Source organism: Drosophila sechellia, chromosome 3R (genome assembly GCF_004382195.2).
Source record: "Drosophila sechellia strain sech25 chromosome 3R, ASM438219v1, whole genome shotgun sequence".
In the NCBI taxonomy this organism is placed as follows: domain Eukaryota; kingdom Metazoa; phylum Arthropoda; class Insecta; order Diptera; family Drosophilidae; genus Drosophila; species Drosophila sechellia.
Window position 1 is genome coordinate 20,219,651 of NC_045952.1, and position 19,433 is coordinate 20,239,083.

At 41.8% G+C, this 19,433-nt stretch overlaps 1 protein-coding gene and 5 non-coding genes across 8 annotated transcripts in view; all 6 read left to right on the top strand.

The window, feature by feature from the left end:
- Positions 1 to 10,883, top strand: part of LOC6607310 (GATA-binding factor C) — a 33,471-nt gene extending 22,588 nt beyond the window's left edge. For all 3 annotated transcript variants that reach the window (XM_002032053.2, XM_032721916.1, XM_032721915.1), the window contains exons 6-9: positions 5,121 to 5,264; positions 8,654 to 8,840; positions 8,929 to 9,116; positions 9,448 to 10,883. In XM_002032053.2, coding sequence (XP_002032089.1) covers positions 5,121 to 5,264; positions 8,654 to 8,840; positions 8,929 to 9,116; positions 9,448 to 9,474 — 546 coding nt within the window. In that variant the 3' untranslated portion in view covers positions 9,475 to 10,883. The remainder of the gene's footprint in view (positions 1 to 5,120; positions 5,265 to 8,653; positions 8,841 to 8,928; positions 9,117 to 9,447) is intronic.
- Positions 10,884 to 17,379: 6,496 nt separating this feature from the next.
- Trnar-acg lies at positions 17,380 to 17,452 on the top strand. Its single transcript has one exon. It is a non-coding gene; the product is annotated as a tRNA-Arg (tRNA).
- A 152-nt stretch (positions 17,453 to 17,604) lies between these two features.
- Trnar-acg lies at positions 17,605 to 17,677 on the top strand. The gene has a single exon. It is a non-coding gene; the product is annotated as a tRNA-Arg (tRNA).
- A 223-nt stretch (positions 17,678 to 17,900) lies between these two features.
- Trnar-acg lies at positions 17,901 to 17,973 on the top strand. The gene has a single exon. It is a non-coding gene; the product is annotated as a tRNA-Arg (tRNA).
- Positions 17,974 to 18,164: 191 nt separating this feature from the next.
- Positions 18,165 to 18,237, top strand: Trnar-acg. Its single transcript has one exon. It is a non-coding gene; the product is annotated as a tRNA-Arg (tRNA).
- Positions 18,238 to 18,596: 359 nt separating this feature from the next.
- Trnan-guu lies at positions 18,597 to 18,670 on the top strand. Its single transcript has one exon. It is a non-coding gene; the product is annotated as a tRNA-Asn (tRNA).
- The last annotated feature ends 763 nt before the right edge of the window (positions 18,671 to 19,433 follow it).

Here is a 19,433-nt window from a genome sequence, read left to right on the forward strand (position 1 = left end):
CTAACAGCTCAACAGCCAGCGGTTAAAGCCATAAACCAGGCTTAAACGATCGCAGCGGGCCAACGGATTTGGTGGCCAACCCACTGAGAAACTGAGAAAGAGAGAGCCACAGTGAAAACGAAAGAGACGTATAGAGAGAGGGGGAAAACTAATTAACACATTTTGGGGCCAGCTGTGGCATCTCGGGTTCCCCGTGGGAAAATCGAATCGATTGTAGGCTGTGACGCTCAAAAATTAAATGCACAAGGGCAGACGATCGATAATCGAACGTCAGACAAATCAAAACTAAAGCAGATCGAAGGGCACAAAATAAAATCACGAAAAAGGAGGCAAGCTGGCTAAAAAAAGTTCAATGTACGTTACTCCTTTTGGCCTCTTCATCATGATGATCATCGAACGCAGCCAACGGGGCGTATACGCAATCGCGGGTATTAAGCTTGTTTTGCTCGGCGATTTTTGTTTTTTTTTTTGTGGTTATTCTTATTTGGGGCGCTAGGAGATCTTGTTAAGTGGGGGACTAATGTTATTAAAATGCACTTGGGGCCACAAAAGCGAGCTGACGAACCTGATCGGCGAAAAAAAAGGGAATGCAGGCGCGCAGATCAATTAAAAATTAACGATACGAAGCGCAGCGCAACGCAAAAACGGGGCGTGCCAATAATAATAATGAAAGAGGCTCAAACCAGGGCTCAAATGTTGCTGCAGCCCAGCCAAAGGGTTGCCCTCCGATGATTAAGGCCAAGCCAGTCCTTTGTCTTGTCTTTTTACCTCTCATTTTGTATCAGCTCTTTTTATATATTATGCTTTTTTTTATATTTTATTAAGCTTGTTAAGCGGGAATTCAGCAGCTTTTGAACTGCTTTCGCTTTTGCTCGCCCTCTCTTTCCATCGAGAAAATTTATGGTGACTGTTTAATATGCAAATGCATAATTCTGCACAGGTTACAGCACAACCCAACAGCACCCCCACCAGAAAAGGGTTGCTTGTGCATTTTCTAACCCTTTTCTCTTTTATTTACAGACAATGAACACGCAGTTAGGTGGGTTGAGCGGTAAAGGGGCAACAGGGCGAGAGGGTGGTGCGCGTGTCTAGCGCACATTCATTTTGGTCAGCCACTGACCACGAGGCTCCACCTTGCCTCTTGGCCGGCTCCATAATTTATTTTAGTTCGCGCTGCCCCCATTCAATGGCCAGTGACAAATATTAATGACGATTTTCATGCCTTCCAATGGGAGTTAAGGTTACTGAAGGCGAGATAGGGGGTTGTCTATTGCAACTTTAGTTCGCTTTGAATGCAAGTCACTGCACTAAAGAAAATTCATTGTATTGTTAACAAATAAAACAAGTTCCTTTACAAGCTTTTTCTAAGCATTTAAGTATCTATCATATCATATATTCTGTGTAACATATTTTAGTTACCAGTTAGTTTAAAGCCTCCTACTTTTTACTAGAAATACCCGCCAATTTCTACGTGTTTAGGGTCAAACTCTGGTAGCCACTGTTGCTGCTTAAAATTCACAACAAAGGCCCGTTGACATTTTAGCATTTGCATGGGACAAAAACCGAATGTTCGTCCGTTTGTTTGTAAACCTCCCCAGTAAAAGCCTCAGTCTGGATCGTAAAATTCATTGAGCAGCATTAATGAGCGACATTAATGGCCTGTTCTGTTTGCTGGCCATATAACATTTTATTGATTTTTTATAACCAACTCCTCTCTGCAGGGGCAGGTGTGATTTTTAGCAACAGTTTCGTGCCAGGTCGCAGCTTGAGCATGGAAATGAGTTAAGCTGATGTTTTAATTAGTCAAATTAGCTGCAGGGAAAGCCACAAACCGAACTGAGTCACGCCCACTTGCCGCCCCTCACACAGGAACCATATAGTCGTAGTATAAATACGTAGAAATGTAGCTGAAAAGGAAAAAGGAGACCATAAAATTTGAATTTTTAAATTAAATTTCACAGTCAGAGATATGCGCTCACCGTTCTGAATGTAACTGCCATGTGCCAGACGCAAACTCAACAAACCCCATTTTGTCCTCCCCATTTTTTTCTGCCGCCCCACCCGATGTACAGCATCAGATATAGAAATTTTCTGCCCCGCTATCTTTAGTTATCTTCCCTTGATATATACTATACATACGTATATATGTGTAAATGTGAGTGGGTGGCTCCAAAACAACCCCCAGATTGAGGGGGCAGCCATGCGCTGTGAGCCAAGTTAAGGGTAGACTGAAAAGCGACTGGGAAAAATTTAATGAATGTTTTGTTAGATAACACAGATACAGATACATCCAAGTGGTGGGGCAGAAGATACTGAAAAGCGAGCTGCAGAGATGCCCCAAGTTAAAGATGTTACACTGAGATACGGATATAACATCCACTGGGCAGAAGCTCGTCCTTCCTCCGCCTTAACACCCCAAAGCCCCCACGTTTCCCCACTTTTTCACCAGCATCTTGACTGTGTCCCGTTTCGTATCTCAGATGGCAAAGGGCATTGCCACTGAACGGCGACTCAAAAAGAGAGCGCACAAAAGCTGCGCAATAAATAGCAGTGTAGAGGGGGAGAATCTATTTACTCGGTACATATTTACTTAGCCTTAGCCACCCGTGTTCCCCCTGAAATCCTCTGAAATCTTTAGCCCTGTGTTTCACTTACAATTAAATATTTAAATGCCTGTGCTTGTGTGGGTCTTTTTTTTTTGTGTGAAACGAAAACGAAATTTGCATAACATCACAAAAGCAAAGAAAAATCTCAGCGATAAGAAGACGAGTCGACCATTTTGTGAGCTTTATTTTCAAAAAATATAAATCACACAAAGCGCAGCAAAAGGTGTCAAATGTGCGGACGCCAGAAGAGCGACAGGGAGCAATATTAAAGCTAAGAAAGAGACAGCGAATGCCGGGGAGTATAACAATGCAAACGCATTTTGTCATGCATTGATAAATCACAATTTATGGCCACAACACTGAAAACCACAATGCCAACGGAAAAACAACAGAGGTCACAGTTGTAGCATTTTAATGTTTTTTAATACTATTGTAATTTATTAAATTGAAAATGCGTTTTATACATTTAAACATGTTTGTATGAGCTTTTTTAATTATTCTGAAATAAGGACAATTTCAAGCTAGAAAACGTATGGTATCATATTCATTTACTTTATCGATATATCCTTTTCTCGTTTATTAGGTATTATTTGGATCATTTTTCTTGTGCATTATTTCAATATTTTTATGTTGCGGCACATAAAACATTCCTTGTGTGCCTCTTGCTTTTGTTTATTAATCGGAAGCGCCATCTTGTTTTGGGTGTTTGCTGTCGCTGTTGCTGTTGTTGTTTTGGCGCTTGCGCTTTTTGCATTTCAATTAAACCCCAAACGCCTGTCAATGTCTGACAGTTTGTCAATTTTCCCATCAAAACCCCCGCCCCCGAGAAGTCAATTATGCCCGTCTCGCTCGCACTTTGCATGCAGGCGAAGTGACATTGATTTATGCGATTTGCCGGTCGATTGTTGGGTCCGTGATTGTTGTACTTACTGTACCTTATGTTGTGTTACGTTGCATTGCATTACGTCAGTGCACAGAATCAAAGTGACACTGTTGGCCAACAGAAGTTGGTAAAGTTTAAACGTTTAAACCGAATGGGAATGGAATGCGAAGGTGTGATCCTGTTTTTGCTGCTCCTCGAACTGTTTTGTTGCATTGTCATGTTAACAACTTAATTTATATACGCTTAAGCATTTCGTCCAAGTTGTCGTCCCGGCTGCGAGAGAGACTGCCGCATAATTACCACAAAACTTCCAGTTTATCTTCGCCCATCGCTCCCCTCGTAGGCGTTGAAATTAATTTTGAATCTCTCACTTTTCGCATTTTGGCCCGGCATTTCGGACCGCGTGCGCTGTCTGCAGAAATTGTTACAAGCTCGTTAACACAAGACAGTGCCACCAAAAAAAATGCAGACACCACCAGTTCAGCACACCACAGCACTGCTCAAGTCGGCTCAGCTCGGCTCCCTTGCCATATGACCTCTGATTTATGTTAATCGCCAAATCGGGAACAGGTGAGACACACAGATCAGAGCGGAGCAGAGCAGAGCACAGCCAAACAAAACTGATCGAAATCGAGATCAAGCTGCAGATCGAAGTCGAATTCAAACTCTGCGGAGACGAAGGCGATTCCCTTGTGGCAGAGGCAACAATTAAAAATCAAAGTCAAACATGATCAACGCCAGTTTAAGGCCTCGTAGCCATGTGTTGTACCAGCAGCATCCAGCCAAACTGGAAGGCTGCACCGGGCGAAATAGCCAGGGTTCTTCAGAAAATCTATAAAATATATGTAGAATTTCAATCAAATTTTTACCCAAGCGATATATATATTTAACTTTATTTTAAATATAGTTTATATGACTTTTTAAATAATTCCTTATACTTAAGAAACTTTCCAGTGCATTTATAGAGGGGGCCATGCCATAACGAAGACCAAAACGCAGACAAAGTCTGTACTACAGAAATGGGGGGAGGGATCAGGAACAGAGGCTGGGGTTTGGGGGCTCTCGATTCTTGGCTCTTGGTGCTCGATTCTCGATTCTTGATTCTCTGGGCTCGTTGCTCGATTCTCGGTTCTTGTAGCCAATTCGTGGAAATTTAAGCGTGGCACAGACATGATCCCAGCTTGTTGTTGCTGTTGTTGCTGCTGTTGTTTTTGGGCAGTTTTGTAAAAATTGTCATTTTAATGAATTGATGCTGCTGTTAACCCAAGTCGAACGCAAGGCAGCCACAATTCAGTGTCTCCGGAGTTTCAGACTTCTTTGGGCTCAAGACTCTTTCCTTTTTTTTATTTATTTTTTGTTGTTGTTTTGTTTTTGGTATGCCATCTAAAAAATGTTGTTGGCCAGTGTGTTAAGCAACTTTGTTTTGGAAGGAGGTAGAATCATGGGGAGGGGCCACAGATTCTTGTTCGTGTGGCTGACTTTTGTGCGTTAGTTTTGGCGCTGTTCAATTAGCCGTCGTTGTTGCCGCAGCATTAGCATAATACTTCTTAAGGATATGAAAAATACATAAAAATAACCATAGTTCGGCCACTATCTAACCCTTCCTTGTATAATTCTTTCTCTATTTACAGACCCTGCAATCGCTGCAGAGTGCGGCCAAAAGGGCGGGCACATCCTGCGCCAACTGCAAGACCACAACCACAACCCTTTGGCGACGCAATGCCAGCGGCGAACCCGTGTGCAACGCCTGCGGATTGTACTATAAGCTTCACAATGTAAGTATGAAAAATTATACATATATGTATATAACATACAAAGCATGGTTAGGGAAAAGAAATTAGAGATTTCCGTTAGTGTACAGATAAAATCAAAGCAATAAATTTACTATTTTGTTTCTAACATAAAGATTTGATTTGATATATAGCAGATTTATCAGTGTATATCAGTTCTATTAGCCTGCGAAAGCATCTCAACTCGCACCCCACTATATATTGATTTTCGATCTGTGCGATTTAACGCCACATTTAACATCGAAGTCGGACAATCTCTCTCCGCGAGTGTTTGGTGGACAGGAAGCGCACGCACCCGGGGATTAAATGTGACTAAAATGAAGTGTCTGGAAAAAGGGCCGCCCCCTTTTCCGTTTTCCGGCCACCCCGGGGGGTTGACTGCCGTTTAGCTTCCACATTTGTTGCCGCAGCAGGTTGCTGTATTGTTACCCTCATGATGATGAATGCCCGATGATTATTTAAAGATGCCAGTTAGCCACCACCCACACACCGCCCAGCATCTTGGTATCGCGCGATAAGCGTCTGGTGTTTGGCTGTGAAAATGCGATAAGCTTTCACCCGATTTCCCAGTTATGGGCAACGTGTGGCAGGATGCTAGAAGATCTCCCCTTAGCGAGTTAATTTATGTAATCGACTACCCGGCTAACTGCATTCAATTGAATCATGTTTAGACCAGCCATCCCCCCTCAGAATCTCTTATTAAATATTCATTAGCCACGCTTTTCAGGGGATAAGCTCAAGTTTTCCCCCACCTCAAGGTTTTCCTTCCTTTTTTTTTCGTTGGTGTCGTTTTTTGGGGTTTGTTTTTTATTTTCCTTCTTTTTTTGTTTCGTGGCCTGCAGTCAAGTTTTAATGAGTTTTGCGGTTGAACTTTTGGCACATTTACATGTCAGTGGCCCTTAAGTGATGGGCCACCTGTCTGGCCCACTGTATGTCGCACAGTGGCTGTGTGGCAAATTAATTAAGTTGCGGCCGCAACTTGTGGCCACTTGCAAGCAAAGCGGCTGCATTTCGATGGCAATCGGCAAAGGCGAAATATTTTTAATTGAGCCCGTCCATAAAAGGCAAATATCAAAGAGCGAGCATGGCACACACTCGCACATTTGCTCTATTTTCCGTAATCTGATTTACACAAAGTAAAAACTTTTCCGACATACGAGAAAATGCACTTTGGGTGGCTGAAAAAGCGAAATTTATTTTTGCAAAAATTTTCCTTCAATTGGACAGTGGCCCATCTCGATAAGATGCCAATCAGCTCGCATTTTTGCCATTGCCATTCTGCCATCTCTGTCTGCCCCAGCGTATAGCTCTCTCTCTCTTTCCCCACCTCATTCGCTGTCTCTTTCACTGGTTTTTTATGCTAGTGGCTTTGGTTGCTTTTCTGGCTTTCAGTTCATTTCAATTCAATTCGTTTGTCATTTCGAGCTGTGCCGCCTGTGTGGGCCTCTAACCAAAGTGATTGGCACATTTTATGGAAATGTTGCAGGCACTTGGCATAGCACTAGTACAGTGGGGCTTGACTAAGGGGATTAGAAAATAGCCAGAGCAAAATTAAGCCCCCGACTCATGTCATCATCCATTGGATTAAAAGTACATCTACCATTTTATTGACCTGGTTAACTAAATACACTAGTTTCCACTAGTTATTATAAATTATAGAAGGTAAATGCTGCTCTTTAAAATCCACAACCACTGTAATCTAGAAAGCACTCGTATCTGTATCAGCATTTTCCTCATTTCTGGATATGCACGGATCTTGATTTGTTATCTTCCATCTGCGCGTGTCTGCTTGGGATTTCCTTGAAATCGAAGTGGTATATCTTTGGGAATCAGCATGTTAATTAACGGCAAATGAGGCAATTGTTGGGCAGGTCAAATAGTCCAAGTCCTTTGTGACCTGCTGGGCAATGTCCTGCGGCGAAGTGACAATGAAGAAAATATGTTTGAAATCATAAAGGTGACCTAACGGTGACTGGCGCCGCTCTGCTGTCGCCTGTCTCCGGATTTCTAGCTCTCTCTTGTTATCCTCCGGATCGGATCTCGGGTGCATCTCCCCCACATGGGTGTGGTCTGTGGGTGGGCTGATGCACTGGCTCCTTCCTCCCGGCGGCTGTCAAGTTGCCAGTCAGCTGCAGCGGCGCGTGTTCGTTCCACGCTCGATTTAGATTTTATGCATAAAAAAGTTAATCTGCTGAGCTGATGCTGATGATGCTGCTGCTGCGATGTGATGTGCTCCCCTTTGGGGGCTTTCCTCTGAATTCCTTAATGAGCTAGGCCTGGGCATTAACAACTTTATGCTTTGTTGCTGCATATCAATTAAAGCTCAAGAGATTCGCAGCTGCCGTCGAGTTGCTAATTGCCGCAATTTGCGCTAAACGCTAGAGAGACTATCAATTACGTGGGCTGCCCTGAGATCCTCCCATCTCCTCTAAATACCACGGGGTTTCTTTAGTTTTGTATATATGGTACATATTGTACTGTAAGTGATATGTTTTTGTCGTCGAATCAACCCTCCGCCGAATCTCGGCTCTTCAAAGTGCTCGCTCGGCAATTTAACAATTTCAGTATTTACTTTTTCGAGGGCACAATCAAAAAAGAGGCACCAACAATGTCGTAATTCACGCCCAGGTAGCCCTTGGTCCTTTGTAATGTTACTATATTTTTTTTTCTTTTTTTGGATGGTGGCTTCCCCTTCGGCTTTTGTTGCTAATGTTGCTGCTGCCACTGCTGGGAATGGGTAACCCAATATTGTAATTGTAGCGCAATGAAGCGCATGCTGCCGCTTAGATGTTCGCAAGTGATAAGGAGTTGCATATGAAGAGAGCCCAACAATGGCCAAGGGAATCGCTGTGCTGCAGCAGCACAGCAGCAGCAACAAACGCTTCAAGTAAAAATATACTAAGCAGAGAAAAAAAAAGGGAAAAAACATTACCCGGGTGCCGTTGGGAGCGCTATCAGCGCCAACTAATCGCATTCGCAAATGTCGCTTATCTGATCGTGTAGAAATGCTTGTAATACTTCATTTTCACTTCCCGGTTGCACTCACTCACACAAAAGCATAGGGGAGACACACACACACACATACAACCACCCCTGTCTCACACAGACAGCGTGTGCAGCTAGCGGCATTTCCGGTCCATGAATTTGCATAAATTTGACCCATTTTAGTGGTCAGCCGCTGACTATTTTCGCCCTCTTTTCGGCTCGTTTTTACTTTATTGATTTTCCACCAGCACGCAGAAAAATTAAAAGGCTAAGAAAACTTAATCATAACGATTGTAATTTAAAAATCAAACCATTAAAGTGCTGAGGAGTCTTATTCTTTATATAATTGCAACCCAATCTAAATTAAAAATTTTCCGTAATTTTTCCAGGTCAATCGTCCACTCACCATGAAAAAGGAGGGCATTCAGACTCGTAATCGCAAGCTGAGCTCCAAGTCCAAAAAGAAGAAGGGTCTCGGTGGTGGCTGCCTGCCAATCGGTGGCCACCTGGGCATGGGCGACTTCAAGCCGCTGGATCCCTCGAAGGGATTCGGCGGTGGTTTCTCGGCCTCCATGGGTAAGCATCTTTAAAGAGCCGCACTCAGTGCCCTTGGAGTTGGAGTAACTAACTTTGGTTTTTCCCCCATTTTCTTCGCTCATTTTAGCACAACATGGACACCTCTCGAGCGGACTGCATCCGGCACATGCGCACATGCACGGCAGCTGGTACACCGGCGGCATGGGCGCTTTGGGAGCCTCGAGCGGACTGCAGGGCGGCTTCTCCACCGCCGGCTCTCTCAGCGGAGCGGTGGTGCCCCACTCGCAGCCCTACCACTTGGGTCTCAGTTCGATGGTGAGTAGAAGAGAATTCTTATATGAGTGGCAGCTTTGTGGGGAAAGCTTTTCGCACAGAGAAAAATGAAGGAACTAATAAAGGGCTATGCAACAAGTGAACTATTCAAAATGCTTATAATAAGTATATTGTGACATTCAAATTCAAAGTAGTTATTATTCAAATTCAAACTAGCTTATATTCTATAATGAATACTTAGACACTAGATGCCATTCAGACTAGCTTTTTCATAATTAAAAAGACTTTTTCTCTGTGCAAATTTTTGTGTGAATTCTAACTGCTGAGTTTTACTAACGTTCCACCTGGACCTTTCTCCTCCTTTCTCCCTCAGGGCACCTGGCGCACTGACTACACGTGATGGAGCGGGAACAACCTGAACAACAATCTGTTCAGTTAGAGCCGCAAACTTGCCCCACGCTTGAATCGACTTTTTCGAGTGGCAAATAGATCGGGACAAAACTAAGCAAGACAACAAGAAGTAAACTGACAAAACACAATGCCAAACTGAGGACTCCTTGGCCAGCAATTGACAGTGGCACCGAGCCCTTGACATCCCAGCGAAAATAAATAATAATCCGATGGAGTGTGGGTGGTGTGCCAACTGGACGAACGCTGGCTATTCCTAATTGTAAACATTGCGTGCAATTTTTAATTATTTAAGCTTTGTCGCTGTTGTTGCTGGCGAGGCAAGAGCCAAAAGGCGAGAGCCGGCAGCAATAACAAAAGCCCCATTAAAATTAATTAAAGGGCTGCACATTACTTTTATTTTATTTTTCCTTTATGGCTTTTCTGTGAGTGTTTGTATAGTGTTTCCTTATGTTTCATATTTCGCTTAATTAATTTAATTTCTCGCCGCAAATTCAGCGTATTTAATTGTGCTTTATGAACTGCCATAAAAACAGAATGAGGGACTATGAGGGGAATTTTCATAAATATTTATTGTGTACATATAACAGAAAACGAGAATCAAGCACACAGAGAACTAAAATTATTATATACAATAAACAAAAACAGTTACAATGCACGTCCAAAAGTAAACATTTTTGTATAAATTAAAAGAAAAAAGAAGAGATCGTGGAAGTAAGTTAAGTTGCTTGTCCTAATTCGCAAAATGCAATTGAAAATTGCACAAATACTTTAGAGCGTATGCCTACTGTAAACTAGTTAAATTCTTAGACTCTAAACAAACCAGACGTGATAAACAAAAAGTAAAATCTATATATAAACATTAACATAACAAATTTCACTAGAGCGCGCCATTAGCAATTGTAAAATAAATTTAACAAAAATAAAACAGTTAAGAAGAAGAAAGATCTTTTTAATTGAAAGCAAAGGCCGCCGTCAACTTTTTAAACTAAAAACACACACTTAAATGTTCAATGTTAATGCCTAAGTCTTAAAACTATACACACATAAACATTTGAAAGCCGTACATAGACCTAAGCGTAATGTAATAAATTTAATTAAATTAAATGTTAAAGGCAATTTGTAAAATACAGTTGTTAGCAATTTTTCTATAATTATAGTAAAAAGCAGAGAAGAAAAAAAGCTCAAAAAAAAAGAAGATACAACTAAATATAAACGTAATCCACTAAGTTGTGTGTATAAAGCCAGATTAGTCCTAACCTAATTTATGTATGTTTATAAACAGAATACGATATGTAAAACTATATATATAAATATGATGTATTATGTGCTAAGTGTAAACGATAAATGTATTGTAATTTGGCCATATTGATAGTTGAATATATATAAATCAAAGCAAAACTAATGTTTATTTAAAATCGAAACAAAAAATGGAAAATTGTATTAAATTTAATGGCAATCACCAGAAAAACCCACAAAAAAAAATCACAAAAATAAATAAAAATAATTTATGAAGAAAAAAATATATATAAAAATACAGAAAAAAACACAAAAACGATTCTAATTGAGGAACGGTAACTGAAGGCTCCGCCGATGATTAATTGCTTTCAGATGAGTGGACAGAAAATCGAAATTGGTTTGGTAATAAATCCAATAAGCAGCCATCGAGACCCGGCCCGCAATGATGTCTCTATAATGGCCATTTATGCTTATGAATTGCTCTTTAAATTTCGATGCGCCTTTGCTACACAAGAAACGTGCCTTGGATTCCTCAATTTTTGATACTCTTGGCCTATGTTGGTCATTTGTTATGCAGCATTTGTTGCTGGCCATTGAACGCATGAATTATGAGTTGTTTTGAGGCGTGAAATGGCATGTTCGTAGCGCAGTTGTTGCTGTTTTGGTTATGAGCCATAAGAACCCAGTTCGTTGCCTAAGTCTTTTGTTTTACACCGATGACCAGGCCAGAATGATGGGCCAGGAAAACTCACAAGCCGACGCGTGTTAGCCAGCCATTAATCCGGAATCCATTCGAGCAAAATGCAATGATGACCCCATTTGGGTCTTTGTCGCTCGGCATCCGCTTCCGCTGCACCTTGCCAAGGTTTTTGTTTCGACTTATTTCGTTATCAGTTTTCCCGATTGCAAACAATAAAATAAATGCGAAGCTATCGACTGAGTATATATATGGACATTACAATAATTGGGACAGCAATTAGGTGCACGGCACGGCCACGCAGTCAAGCAGGTCCGATCCGTTCAGTTATTGAAATATATATCCATGGCGGGACAGTCCGTGAATGGAGTGTAAGTAATGGTAGAGCGTGTTTAGCACTTGGAATACGCCTTACATTTGAAAATAAAACATATATGGAGACTTCCATTTCAACTACCTTTAGCTACTTAAACATAATCTGTAAATAATTTAGAACTATGTCAGATAGTGTAATATGCGATTTTAACGATTGTGTTTTAATCTAGATCATCAAAGAAGCAACCCAATAAAAATGAAGTTTAATAACGCCTTGCTGCCTTACAAAATCGAAACGCACTGTACTTATATGGACCTGATTCGTCAGCATCACATGAGCTTAACGTGCTAGGCCCTGTCCTCTGTCATTATAACAAAGTTAACCGAAAACAAAGTAAAATAAAAAAAGGTAAACCTAATTGCTATATAATTACAAAATAATTGAAACAAAATAAGTCATTCGAGCCGGTGCCTTGGAAATTACCCCAACCCAAATGGACAACAGACACATGCAAAAGTGTCGCACATGTCACGGGTCAATTGTAATGGTAACCGAAACTGTTAGTCTAATTCCAATACCAATTTCGAGCGAGTCCATCAGACGAAAAAATACGGTGATCAATGCATAAGCAATGACCAGCCATATAAATCAGTTAATCAGCATCGCTGATAAGCGTGGCAGTGGGCATATGTTCAGCCAATGGGAAACCAATTCACACACCGATACACACTCGCCACGGGATGATAATGGGGCACGCCACCTGAAACCAGTTGTGGAACATGCAACAAACGACATAAATAAACCGCACTAAATATGAACGTAAATCAATGGGTCTGTCTATGGGTTTGGGCTGCGGACTGATATAGGGATTGGGTTGTTGGGTTGCTGTTGGGGCTTTGAATGTGGATGGGGTAGGTCTATTAGGGTAAGCTCTTCTCTCTGCTGGTCCCATTAAATATTTCTGGGGACCCCTGCATTAACTAATTAGTAAAAGTCAAACAACAGCAATTTGAATTTATGATTAAATGCTGGGATAGCTTACTTTAGTTTTGAAGAGGAGGGTATGTCTAAAAAACTGGGAAGATGATCCATTCGCTCTTGTCCTATTGTAAAATGGTGGCTATTTCATTCCATGCATAATCAAAAGCTTTTAAATTTTAGCTTAACCTCTCTACTTGTTTAGTCTCCTCTGAACTATCAATTAGACTGCATTAATTCCAGCAAATCAGTAATTGAATGGAAATCGAATTTGCCTGAGTGCTGCTGGCTGCCAGCGGACTCCTCACACTCAAGACAGCAGCAAATATTTGGTCATGCATTAACTAATTAGTGACAACGAGGCAGAGGAGCCAGGGAACAATGCTCCTCCGACCACGTCCTCGACCACTTCCTCATTGTCCTGGCAGTCGGTGGTCCTCCTCCTCCCTTCTGTGGATTTCGTAATTCCGTTTGTGTTTCAGTTTCAGTTCGTGCGTTTCGGCTGCCTGTTTATCTGATTGGAAATGTGCACCCAACAATGGCGACACACAAAACACACACAAAACACTTCTTTAGATGATTAGCTGCGATAGCCAGGTTATGGCTTCAACCATTCGATTCGATTTAAATGAATTTTAATACCGATCCAAGAGGAGCGAGCCTCGATTGCAATTCAATTTAGATGGTAACAAACATTATAATCTGTGAGGGCGACTTCCATTAGCCGTATTTATCATTGGACACCAGCGCATCAATGGGGATTCGGTTTTGGTTTGGGTTGGGCTTTGGGTTTTGGGTTTTGGGAATTGGGTGCTCGGTCAAGTCGGCTGTTAAATGTAATTGGTTCTCGCGCTGGTTGGCTGCTCCTGGCATTCTGGGCTTCTGGCCTTCTGGCTTTCTGGCCATTCCAATAATTTTACAAAAGCTGCCACAGTTTCAATTAAATTTCCGTTATCACACGCTCACAAACAGTTGCATCCCATTGGCAGAGCTGGCGCTTAGTCAAACGATTGTTCGGCTGTGATAGCACCTACAACTCATTGCCCTAATTAGAATTATTCTAATGAAATTAAATTGCACAAATTGCATTTGCTCGAGCGCGGAGCGGTGCGGTGCGGGGTGGGAATTAATTATATAAATTGCCATATGCCCGGCCATATGCAGCTCTGTCATAATTTGTTTTACATTCGCACAATCAACTGATTAACGTAATGAGTTTCTGCCTCTCGCTGGCCGAACGAACAATTTCATTCCACTGCATTTCTCAGCTAATTTGATTAAATTAGGCACGGATGCCACTGGAACAGAAACTGCAACTGCAACCGTAACTGCATCTCGTTTTGGCCCATGCAATGTCATCACATGTCCAGAACCCAACTCCAAACATGGCCAATGGTCCAATGGTGCTGTGGCTCTGAGCCTGGTCATATCAAATGCTTAATGGCAACGGCCCATGTCAATTCGTGGCATATTAAATAGGAAAATTGGCATTGGCAATTGCAACAGATATTAGTTACCTCGTTGCCTTCAATGGGAGGATCAGGGCAGGCAGGATATTGCTAGACTGTGTAGGTAGGCCTATGAGTGCCACGGAATCGCAATACAGGCTACAGACTCAGCGGTTGCCACAGTGGATGCAAGTCGAGATGAACATTTAATATTTACATTTTTAGTTGTTAACCTGTAAACCTTGTAAATCCTTATGAATTTCATTCTATAACTATATAGAATATTATAAATATTAGAAAAGCAAGAAACAGGATCAAAGAATGGTAGAACGGAAAGTAGGTGCCGTTGATGATTAATCCGAACTCATTAGGAAGGAATAGGTTGTATAGATCCTTTGGTTTGAGAACCTTTTGCACCACTGTCCAGAACCGGCGCTATCTGGGAGTGCGATCAATTTGTCGCTTGATTGTGTGCGTTTTGCATGGCACATGCAATGAGCCTTGCCTTTTTAGCCCGGCTAAAATCCAAAGTCTTGGCCAGTGCTTGCAGTTGGTCCGCCAGATGGAGTAGGAGATGACGATGGAGGCTGTGGAGAGGTTAACTGGCCTTTGGGTTAGTTGTTGACAACCAGCCAGTGGCCATATTTGTGTATTATTGTTAAGCAAACGCACAAAACACAAAAGCCCACGAAACGCACAAAAAGCCAAACGAGGCAATGCGACGCGATGCTAAGAAGAGCCTGGCAAATATGACAAAGGCACATAAATTCGGAAGCTCTGCGAGTGGCAGGGATTCTATAAATAAGATGAACACGAAAACCGAGGGAAAAACATGCAACATGTTGCCCGTCTGTCTGGCCAAGATGCGGTGAAAATTTGTGTCGTCATCCCGGCCAAAAGTGTCAAATTTCACGCAACATGATGCGCTAAATGTGGCCTGAAACTGGCTCCTCTGTTAGCAACTCCTTGGCAATCCCTTTGCCCCTTCTGGCTGCAGCTCCACACAGTTGCATGTTTATTGTAAATATTATGAAATGTTGATACCTGCGATTGCTGGTCTTCTGTTCTTCTGGCCAGGCTTCTGCCTCGGGAGAATTTATTGATGCTGCACGATAAATGCGCTTTGAGCATGGCCAAGAAGCTGTCCAGCGAACACGGAGGCATAAATTTCCATTTCCCGAGAATTATGCCACAACGAATTATTGTTCCCGACATAATATCTTGTGTAATTACTCCGGGCAAGGTGATAACCTGGCAACACTTCATAGCCAATTGCGGGTAAAGTTGGCTGACTTCGATTTTTGTGGCTTAACTTTCGTCATCATTAGGGGCCAAACAACATCATCGTGTGGCTCTGACAGGCGATAAGTGGTTCGATCTGGTCACGGTCTCCAATACCGATCGCAACTCCAACCCTGGAGGACCGGCCAAAACAATGCATAGTTCTCTCCTTGCTTCATTTTTGTTTTTTTGTTACTTTTTTTTTGGTTTATTCGGACCGTGGACAACATTAACCTGTTAACCCAAACTGACGGCGACGGGCCAAGTCCCCAAGCGAAGTCCCGGGATCCTGAGCTCGGCCTGGTGTCGCCTACTTTTGGGACCAGGTCCCGGATCGCCGGACGTTTGGACGATGGCCCGACTTAGCTGAATGCAGTGCATGAATAATGCGCGCCCACAGCTCAATAAATTTTCACTCTTTTCGCCACAGCTCCAACTTGAGTTTATTCGCAGTCCGAGTTCCAGTCTTAGTACAAAAACCGAAAGCCGAAAAAATTCACACATCTTGTGCAGGTCCACCTCCCCCGTACCCCGTCTATCTGGATACCCCTCTCTGCACTCAGCAAAAATGTTTAACTTTACTCAACTTTAATTTGCAACGTCTAGCATTAAAGTATAGAGTTAAGCATTCTAGAAACTCAGAACATTTGAGACTCCTGAAATCACACGATTGTTCATATACACTCCATAAGTAATGAAAAATATATTGAAACAGGGGTTTTTATATTTCTCGCAGTTTATCAAAGGACTGGTCACAGTGCCCGGCACTCGACGCCACAGCAGGGAGGAGCTCCATGCTCCAGCTGGGATGATTCATTTGCTGGCCACAGAAAAATTCTCAACAAAAAAGAAAAACGAAGAGAAATAATAAGAAGCCAGTGCAGGGAAACACAGATCCAAAGGAGGATGGCAGGGAAAAATTGTTACGAGAACCATTTAAAGGAATTCTCTCGAGTTAGAAGTACGAGACACGATCAGGGGCAGGGATCAGGAATCAAGAATCGGGAATCGGGGACCACGGTCATGGCCAAAAACAAAAAGATACAACCGAGCATTAACAGACCTTAGCAGACTGCTTGGGGTCTGCCACCACCTAACCCGACGCCTCCTCCTCCACCTTAGACGAGTATTCCTCCTCCTCCAATGCAGTTGCATTTCGCGATTCCATTTCCTTTTCGCATGATTTCTCGGTGTGCGCGCCCACAATTGTCGAGAGATTAGAGATGCTGTAATTCCATGGTCTGCGATGCCGATTGGCCTGGCTTACTCGTTTCTGGGCTGGGGGCAACTGCAGCTCCAGCATCTACGATGGCAACAGCTCCAACAACGCCAACACCAGCCACCACGACGACGGCGAAGATGATGATGATGCGGCTGATTTGGGCTTATCACGTTCACGGGAGACTGGAAGACGCTCCACAGGTTTACACGAACCTGGAAGTTGGGATATCCACGAAAAACTGCAAAGTATAGATTGCAAAAAAATTAAGAGGGGATTTGAAAAATTTGACTTCTTGAGTAGCTTTTCTTTTCTCGTCAAATAAAATTATGTTTTTATTATGAGAAGATTTATTGGCAACAAAACAACCATTTAACACTGAAAAGTTATAATTTACTTTTTTGTAATCCGATATCAAACACTAAAACGATTTCATTCAATAACCCGATCATCTTATATCTCCGTCTCAAAACGAAAACACCTTATTAAAAACTTTGACGTTCACCCGATGAATCCGCAAGCTCATTTCAATAATAGTTTTTTACGATTACCGAAATTCAATCTTTGAGCCGTCCATCAAGAAATTAAGTATGGTAATTTACATAATGAGATTCAGAGTGCCCAAAACAGACGATAGCAAGATCAATGAATATTTTGGATCTATTTATAGAAACTAGTTTTCCGGCTACATGATGTATGAAAGCTTTTGTAATTTCATCGGTCCTGTGGCGCAATGGATAACGCGTCTGACTACGGATCAGAAGATTCCAGGTTCGACTCCTGGCAGGATCGGGATAAGTTATCTTTTTGTGAATAAGATAGTAATAGATATTAAGGATTTTATTTTTTATAAACTTTGGCTCGTAATATATTTCCTCCTATTTTAATCCATAAATAATCTTCTGTTAATTAATGCAAAAAAGTAATTTCCGTTAGATTTCAGCGGTCCTGTGGCGCAATGGATAACGCGTCTGACTACGGATCAGAAGATTCCAGGTTCGACTCCTGGCAGGATCGGGTTAATTGTTTATTTTTGTTTTATAATTTTGAATTTTTGAAATTCATATTTAGGAATTTATTGCTTTATGCCTTGATTTTTTATATATCGTTTCCTTTAGCTGCAGCTAATCGTTAGTTATCCATTTTATTTATTCCAGATTTGATTTCGTTTTTCTTTCATATAGATCTTTTGTTATCTACTTTAATTAATAAAAAGTAGTTTTTTCCGTTAGAATTCAACGGTCCTGTGGCGCAATGGATAACGCGTCTGACTACGGATCAGAAGATTCCAGGTTCGACTCCTGGCAGGATCGAGTCTTTTTTGTCTTTTTTGCGGTTTTAAGTCACACAACACGTTATCGTATAACTTATAACTTTTTAACTTAGCACTTGTATTTTATATAGATATTTGCATATATTTTAATAGCATTAGACTAATTTTATTTTTATGATACCATTCATAATACCTAATTAACAACAGGTGTTTGGCACGCAAACTTCTATCGGTCCTGTGGCGCAATGGATAACGCGTCTGACTACGGATCAGAAGATTCCAGGTTCGACTCCTGGCAGGATCGGAGATAGATTTTTTTTCTTTTATTAAAATCAACAGACTATTTAGAAAAATACAAAAACTGAATATTTATTTTGGAAAAATGAAATATAATAAATGATATATAATTCATGAAATGATATATAATTCCTCGCTCTTACATTATTGTACCTACTTTTCAAGCTAACAAAAACAATTGTACATTTACATTTATCTTTTTAGTTTGTCTTAAACAAACATAATACCAAATATGTTAAATACGTTAAAATTCCATAATCTCAACGACACTGCTCTTTATTGTTTATTTATAGCTTTCTTAAATATCGGAGTCTGTCACCGTTTCGCCGTAAGTTCAAATAGCTATTTTGTCTCTTGTCGATCAATGCCTCCGTGGCGCAATTGGTTAGCGCGTTCGGCTGTTAACCGAAAGGTTGGTGGTTCGAGTCCACCCGGGGGCGACTTAAATACTTATTTTGAATACAATATTTTTCTTGGTTAATTAAAAAACAAAAGTATTTATGAAAGTGGAACACATATTTTTAAAACCGTATTTAGTAATAACAACGAAGTAAATAAGCATTTTTAAACTATTTTTACCTGGTTTCATTTTTACATGGTTTCTTCAACTTCTTCGACGTGTAAACCCCCAAGTTGCTGATGCTCAAGATCTGCGACTTTGGTGTCTGCGAGTCTGCGTCTGCATCTGCGTCTGCATCTGCGTCTGCGTCTAACAATGGCCACACTGCAGCGCGCCTAAGCCAACTCCGAGTCTGGGGCTTAGTTACTTAGTTAGTGATCCAGGTGGGGGATCTCTGGCTAGCTATTCTGCCGCTCCCGCCACCTCCAGCCAGCTGTATCCCCTTGGTGCATTGCATAAGCGAAATATTTGTGCAATTTGATTTCGCAGAATTGCGAATTCACTGGAATGAATTCCCTTTGCCCCCCGCCCATTTGGGATGGCGGCTTATGCGCATTATGATTATGATGATACCTTTTGCCGCTCTTTGTTTGCTTGTGCCGTTTGTTGTTACTTGTGTTGTTTTCGCCTTGTTTGCTGGTTTGTTAGTCGCTCGCCGCGATTATGGTTGAAATTCTATGCACTTTTTTCGCAGTCCGCCGTCCGCAGGCCCCCGGAGTCATGATCTGAGGGCAACTGAGGGAAATTCTGTGGAAAAGCATTTTCTTTCTTTTCTTTGCCAAGGGAGCGAACCGCAGGCTGGC